This window comes from Nymphalis io, chromosome 13 (assembly GCF_905147045.1).
Source record: "Nymphalis io chromosome 13, ilAglIoxx1.1, whole genome shotgun sequence".
Classification (NCBI taxonomy): Eukaryota; Metazoa; Arthropoda; class Insecta; order Lepidoptera; family Nymphalidae; genus Nymphalis; species Nymphalis io.
Window position 1 is genome coordinate 11,840,522 of NC_065900.1, and position 7,856 is coordinate 11,848,377.

The 7,856-nt window shown below is 32.2% G+C and overlaps 1 protein-coding gene across 2 annotated transcripts; it reads right to left on the reverse strand.

Annotated features, from left to right (window-relative positions):
• Positions 1 to 1,451: 1,451 nt before the first annotated feature.
• LOC126772906 (synaptic vesicle 2-related protein-like) lies at positions 1,452 to 7,512 on the reverse strand. 2 transcript variants are annotated; one of them, XM_050493505.1, is made up of 11 exons: positions 7,222 to 7,511; positions 5,696 to 5,857; positions 5,062 to 5,224; positions 4,831 to 4,952; positions 4,459 to 4,703; positions 4,243 to 4,373; positions 3,936 to 4,062; positions 3,503 to 3,598; positions 2,977 to 3,167; positions 2,621 to 2,748; positions 1,452 to 2,373 (listed from the first exon to the last, which is right to left on the reverse strand). In XM_050493505.1, exons 1-11 carry the CDS (start codon positions 7,280 to 7,282, stop codon positions 2,327 to 2,329), a joined length of 1,473 nt encoding a protein of 490 aa, XP_050349462.1. In that variant the 5' UTR covers positions 7,283 to 7,511; the 3' UTR covers positions 1,452 to 2,326. The 2 variants fall into 2 exon arrangements, with proteins under 2 accessions (XP_050349462.1, XP_050349463.1); XM_050493506.1 differs by lacking the exon at positions 3,503 to 3,598 and having other exon boundaries at positions 7,222 to 7,512.
• Between the last annotated feature and the right edge of the window lie 344 nt (positions 7,513 to 7,856).

A 7,856-nucleotide genomic window follows, 5' to 3' on the forward strand; every position in this document is an offset into this window, starting at 1 on the left:
AATGCTATTTCTTCCCTACAAAATTTTAAATATGAATAAAAATATGTTTATTTATTTATAATTTTGCACCCCATTCAAAATCGAACACTATAAATAGTAGGAATGTATAAATTTGTAGTTGCAGTATAATAATGTAAATATACACAGTATTAATGTTTTATAGTGAACAAGTGTGTGCACAAACATTGTGTACTGTATATTCACTTAGATTCATAGTGCGACTGGTTGACAATCTGACTGTAAAGAAAGCGTAAGGCCTATGGATTTTCCGAGGCAGGAAATGATTCTTAGTATTTGTTAATTAACAAGAATGGCTTATTCTTGGATTAAGACAGTCCATTTCGTCGATAGTTCAAATGGCCGCTACTAAAATCCTCAATCTGCATCATTTCCTACTTAACTTTATATTGATCACCGAAAACACTTTGCATAATGTCACGAGAAAACTAATTTATAGTAAATAATCAGTAAAATAAATATTTTTACCAATAATAATGAAACAATTATAGTTGTGTTTTAGTGTTTTATGCTGAATATAGAAAAATCTCAGCGGGAATTTACACATTGATTCATACATCTGGAGTGCCCTTTAAAGTCTAAGAACATGTAGAACATTAAAATTATAACCAATTATAGTTTCAGTGTGTATCAAATACATATCGTATTGCTAGTGTTAGTTCGTATATCTCGGAAAATGCTGTAACGATTTGGCTCAAATTTTGATAAGGTTTTGTTTTTTATGTTCGTGGTTTTACGCAGTGGACTTCGACAGCAAAAAAAACTTATCTATATACCTTATTTAATATACACTGAAAAAACATTATTATTATAGCCGTAGCCGAAAATCTGTCGTTCGGTTACTGTTATACTCGTATCGACAGGAAGCCGAATCGGATTTCGCACCCATGCGCCTCGGCGAAAACATCTTGTTCTCTAATATTACCTCATAAAGATAAATTGTTATCAGAAGTATCTTTATGGTATTATTTATGTTAGCCAGTGTTTATTTTTTAGTAATCTTATCTTAAGAATTAAATTGACTTTAAGTGCATTTCTACTTTATCATCAGCGTTAGGTAAAGTTATTTCAGATGAATTTCTAATACCACCTGATGGTAAGTGGTCACCAACGCCCTTAGACATTGGCATTGTAAGAAATGTCAACCTTCGTTTGCATAGCCAATGCGCCACCAACCTTGGGAACTAAGATTTTATGTCCCTTGTGCCTGTATTACTCTGGCTCACTCACCCTTCAAACCGGAACACAACAATAACAAGTACTGATTTTCGCGGTAGAATATCTGATGATTGAGTGGTACCTACCCACGACGAGCTTGCACAAAGTCCTACCAACAGTAAAAATAAAGCCGAAGGAAATTAGCTTATTAATAAAACAATATTTTCTTCCTCAGATTAAAATGAAGAATTTATTACTATGAATAGGTATATTTACATTTTTAATATGATACGGTGATGCACTTATATCACATTGAGATCTCGCGTTTATATTTTCATTTGTTTGAGAATATTTAACATTATTATGGCAAACTTCTCTTCGATATTATACTAAATATAAATAAGAATATTTATCTTTAAAGTCATTTGTTAGGTTATTGTTTATTATTTATTATTTTATAGAGTACATTTGTGTTTACAATAACTATTTACAAGAATACGTTTATGAAACATAAAAATCTAGTTTTATGCTCTAGTAATCACAGTCAAGTGTGGAATTATTAAGATTAAAGCCTTTTCTTTTTAAGGCTGCAGCCTATTATAATTCCGCCTTCAATATCATAGTTCTACTATCCATTATTAGTAGCAGCTAATATAATTTTCGTGATTATAATACTCGGGTATGAAACATTCAGTTTTAACAATAAAAATCAACATCACTCTTATTCCTGGCATGTTCTAAAATGACTCAGACTGTCTAGATTGAGAAATCTTTCATTATTTTTTGGTATAAAATACATTACGTCGATATTATTATATTTTGTCGAGATCGAGTAATCTATAGGATTGCCTTTGGAGTGATAGACGTTGGACCTATATTTTCCGACTTTGTAGGTAAATTAATTTAATATTATTAATTTACTAAGTAATAATTGTAACTTAGGCTTTCTTTAATTATACATGAAGTATTGTATCTTAACATTATTCGATAACCGACCCATACCTACGTAGTATACACGTCCATAAGAGATAGCTAGGATTGTAAATGGAGAATGATTTTATCATTCTATATACCCTCGTATATTCTATATACCTAGTGGTGCCTCACCTACGTTATATTTACAATTCATAATATTGTTTTTCGCTGTATTTTAAGGGCTTCGATCATTGGCAAGGAAAAGGGCGATGACAGCAGAAGCTAAAAAAAAAAGAAATATCACTTGTAAGTAGCGATAATAAATAATAATATAATTTTAGTAAAACTAATGACATGTATTCTTGTTTAATGAAATTTGGCGATCGGTGCTATATATATAAAATATCAAAATGCATAATCAATTCAACATCGAGATTAATGTATTTCAATAAAAAGGATGAGATAATGATTGTTTAGATTTAGACAAGAAATTTGTTTTATAATGAAGTTAATTTGAGTTTAAACTTACACGCAAAAACAGCTGAATAGACGTAGAAGCCGACTTCACAATTACTTTCTAGTAAAACATTGAGGATTTGCACTGACGCGAAAGCGCCAATACGACTCCCAGTCATTGTAAAAGCCACTGCCAGTGCCCTGTAAAGAAGATATTTTGCTATCAAATTGTATGTCTTTTAGAAATGTACTTTATCTACGAAAAAATGTATATTTTTAATATTCTACGAAATTTGTCTCGTGTATTATGAATATCTATTATTTATTAGGGTCTATTGAAAAAAATTGTCCACGACACGTTTATGATATGAATAAATATGAGAATTTGTTTGAAATTTTGAAATAAGTTTTTTTTTCATGTGCGCTTACCTTAGATAAGTAGGGAACAGTGCTACGGCCATGGCGGTATACAATCCGATATTAACGATACCGATTAGTAAAATGAAGAACATGACAGCACTGCCGATGGCGTTAGGTACGAGATTGACAATAATGCCGCATAAGCCACAAAATGCAGCTACAAACATCACCATGTTACGTCGACCGATGCGATTTATTACCTAAAACATTGGCAATATGTCTGTACATTTCATCACAATGAACAAAACAATGAAGAAAAGGTTACAGAAGTATATTCAATTTTTTAACTACTATTCGACTATTTTAATTCGTAATAATTTTAAGTGTAATTACAGTAAGCCAGTGTAATTACAGGCACAAGGGACATAAAATCTTAGTTCCCAAGATTGGTGGCGCATTGGCTATGTAAGCGATGGTTGACGTTTCTTACAATGCCAATGTCTAAGGGCGTTGGTGACCACTTACCATCAGGTGGCCCATATGCTCGTCCGCCTTCCTATTATATATATATTATAGATAATAAATTAATACTTACTATGCTTATAATAGCATTTGTAACGGATTGCATTGCGCCAACCGCAAGCACGATCAAAAGAGACGTCACGTTCAATGAACAAGGTACTGCATCGGGCTACAATAATCATATAAGCTGTATTAGACATTTATCTTGTTTTAATTATTATGTAATTATCAATACATGTACTGGTCTACGGATATTTTGAGGAAATAATTGTTATGAATTGATATTTTGCTTATAGCAATATTCTGATTCACTGATTATCAAAGCACATGTTATAATTTAAAACAGAGACTTGTTGAAATTAATTGAATTTATGAAATTTATAGTACTGGTATTTCGAACGCCTCTTCATTACCTCATTTGTTATTGAAGAGGCGTTCGAAATGTACGCGTTTCAAAAGTGCTGCTGCAATTTAATGTTATAATGATTCATAGAACTATTACTTACATCAGGGGGAGCACTGATGCTGCTACGAAGTATACCGCAAAGAGTAAGATTTGATCCTTCTCCTGTTTCCAATATTTCTACTAATTTATTAGTAATTGTCGGCAGCCACACTTGGAATGAGCCGATTCTGAAAATCATTAAAATGTATTTATACATACATAATGTAATAAAATACAATGGATTTTTTAAAAAGCATTATTGTAATTGTTAATCTATAATATTTTTTTATATCTGGAGAGTACGCTAGTCGCTGATTGCAAGAACCACCAGTTTAGTGGATATAATATGCAAAACGAAAATACTCAACTGTTGGAATATAAAAAGCAAAGTCAGTATTATTGTGTTCTTTAACAAGGGTGATTTAAATAATGGCAAAATTTGCTCTTTAGCAGATTTTGAGATCGAACTAGTCGTAGTATCCGCCTCAAAACTTTGTACCTGAAAAGTTTAATTTAATTGTCATTTTTAATATATAAACAAAATTTATATTTTGCAGAACATTTGCATTATGTATTAAACTTACATTATATTCCGATTTGGAGCCCAAATTATTTAATCTATGAATATTCTTTAAAATTTTTAAAGCTTCCGTCTCTCGACCCTTAGCAAAAAGAAATTTCGGACTTTCATACATGAAAAATAACCATAACGCAGATAATATACTTGGTGCTGAGTACACCAAAAGCAAAGTCCGCCAGGAGTTCCAATAAATACCAAGGGTCGGTAACTCATAAGAGAAGGTAAGTGGAATTATTGGTATTGCCAATACTGAAAAAGTAATTTGGATTAATAAAAAAATATATATTTTTTCTTTTTTTATTATTATTTAAAAATTAACCGCACAAAGTGTTATAGTAATTAGACTATTTAACAGGAAATTTAAATATGTACATACCTGCCATAATTCCTTGCGCTAACAGGAATATACTCCCCACCAGTAGGACCACTATGTTTCGCTTTACCATAGGAACACTTTCACTAAGCATTGTCATAGCCATTGAATACTGACCCGATGATCTGGAAAAATATTTTTTTTAAATATTACAACTCAAATTTAGTAACCTGGAAATAATAATTGAAAAATAATTAATTATGTACATCTTTATACGTTTATTTTTCAACTCACAAGAGTGTAGCGATAAATTGTAGAATCATGAGCATTATCCAATTCACGGATATGCTGGCCAGTGAATTGACAACCGCAGACGATATTAAAGATATTATGAGTGTTAATCTTCGACCAAAGACATCAGCGAGGTATCCCCATAATATACCACCAACGATCAAACCTTAAAAAAATCTTAAAATTAGAAATAAGGAGGTACACTGCGAGCTGTTTTTTCATGTTTGAATAATTCATCTCGTGCTCGGTGTTGTAGGTAAACATTGTGATGAAAACTGAACGTGTTTGAAAATCTTCCACATATTTACCCATCAACCCGCACTGGAGAAGCGTGGTGAAATAAGATCCAAACCTTCTCCTCAAAAGTAGCGGCCATCAGGACAAACTGTCACATTTATATACATCTTTACATTTAACTAATATTTATATTAGCTAAATGGTATATTATTGAACTTTATTGAATAAATAACATTATATGTTTAAGCTTATCACAAATATTGGGTTCAAATAGATAATGTTCACAGGTGTGCGGAAGACGAATAAGTAGGAAATTAGGTTAATATGAAAATATTTAAATTATAATTTAAATTTATTGCAATAAATTATTGGTTTTTATTGCAATTTTTTGGTTTTTTACCTACAACTGGAACTGCAGCCAGAACACCTCTCTGAGCGGTAGTGGTCTGTAGTTCACAAGCACTGGTCGGGACGATTATGGTATTGCCGTAGGCTGTACATACCACTGCGATCACCACAAGACCCGACACGCTTAATAATAAGTAGCTGTATAGGCCAAACCCTGAAATTTATAAAACTTTAACCTTTTGTATCAAGAATAGAGTAACCCAACGATGTAAATGGTTGAATCTTCTGTTGTATTCTGTAAGGTCTCACTACATTTCTTATAGTAAAATATTGCAAATCGACTTGGAATGGTCAATATCGCATAACACTTTTTCATGGTCAATATCGCATAACACTTTTTGACATTTCATAATCATTTTCTTCGAATTTTACTTTTTTTACAGAACTCCTTGCACACAAACTTTAAGCCATTTTTACAATTAATAGGCCAGCGTTTGATCGTTGACTTGCCTGATGTTAAGCATCGACACGGTCTAAGATGTAGCACGCTTGCCTATAAGAAACCTGTTAACTCTGGATTTGAAGACACCAACATTGTACATATCAGGAAATACGGACTCAGGCAAAGCATTCCATAACTTCGCAGTGCGAATGATGAATGTAGATTCAAAGCGCTTCGTACGTAGGCGGAGAATTTCCACTGTGTACCTATGGCGCTTTGGTCGCGTTTGCCTGGCCGTTCGATAGTAAAATCGGAGAGAACGCTTAATCGAAGAGGAAAGTTAAGGATTTATAATAGACTTATATACTAATTAGGTTTATAACTAAAGATTTACATAATAGGTGGCATGAAGAATGAGCCCCAAAGTATGTTTATTTTAGTTTTACTATTTAAAGGACCATACGAACACCAAAATTATCGGAAGCGGTGGTAAGCTGCTGAATGAGTTACCATTTAATTTAATTATGACTTGTTTATTGCATTAATTAATCCGTTCGTGCAGGTATACCCACTTTCCGCTGTAGTTTGCCTTGAAGCATTTTCTATTTGGTATGCTCCACTAGATTCCAATCTAACGCAATTCCATTTACTTAAAAAAACGGTGTTTACTACGGAATTTACCGTATACTACCGACGTGTTAACTGACTACCCAGTGACTGGGTGCGCGAAAAGTTTTGTCATATTAGTAAGAAAACAAAACCTGTTTTGTAGAGGAGATAGAGATTAAGTTATGATTTTTCATTCATTGGAAATTATGTGCTCTTTGATCAAGAGTTTAATAAAATCTTAACACTGATTTTATACTCGAAACGTTATTTAGATATTAAGTTTATTTTTAATTATAATAATAATTTAATTTAAATAATTTTACAAAACTATGCTGAATATGCCATTCGTCTCACATAACGTAATGAAGAAAGCAACTTATGCACATATATATTTTTATTGAATATTTTTACTGACGACGTAGGTCCGATATTGGCATCTATTAAGTTTTTTTTTTTTAAATTTTATCATGCCTAAAAACCAATTAATAATTTTATAAATGAGTATTTTTTTGTATTTAAAATCTTACCTGATTTGTTTAATGCTTCCTCAAACGGCACTTTGTCTTCATTCTCTACTACACCACCCATATTGTTAACACTGTTTAAACAATTAAGTAATTAATTATTTAATTTAAATTATAAATTTCGTCGGTCCCGACCTACTGGTTCTGTGGCTGAGACGTATCTAGCAAATAAAATGTATACTACATCTTAAGTGTGAATTCGTTAATCGTTTTAGAATGATATCGATAAACACTTATGCGCTTAATATAATTTCGAAAACGTTATTTATAAATAATTGTCGAATGATTAGACAGTTTCATTTTCCCGTGTAAATTATAGTATAGTGATATGTGTATCGAATCTAATACAGACTAATTTAAAGTGTTATTTTTTTTTTTTTTTTTTTTATAGAATAGGAAGGCGGACGAGCATATGGGCCACCTGATGGTAAGTGGTCACCAACGCTCTTAGACATTGGCATTGTAAGAAATGTCAACCATCGCTTACATATCCAATGCGCCACCAACCTTGGGAACTAAGATTTTATGTCCCTTGTGCCTGTAATTACACTGGCTCACTCACCCTTCAAACCGGAACACAACAATATCAAGTATTGCTGTTTTGCGGTAGAATATCTGATGAGTGGGTGGTACCTACC

Coding starts and splice junctions, on each gene's coding strand:
- LOC126772906 (XM_050493505.1), bottom strand. CDS start 7,282: ATGGGTGGTGTAGTAGAGAATGAAGACAAAGTGCCGTTTGAGGAAGCA. Junction 2,749..2,976: donor CTGTTCCCTACTTATCTAAG/GTAAGCGCACAT, acceptor TCTTCTTTACAG/GGCACTGGCAGTGGCTTTTA. Junction 2,374..2,620: donor CTATTCAGCTGTTTTTGCGT/GTAAGTTTAAAC, acceptor TTTTTTTTTTAG/CTTCTGCTGTCATCGCCCTT.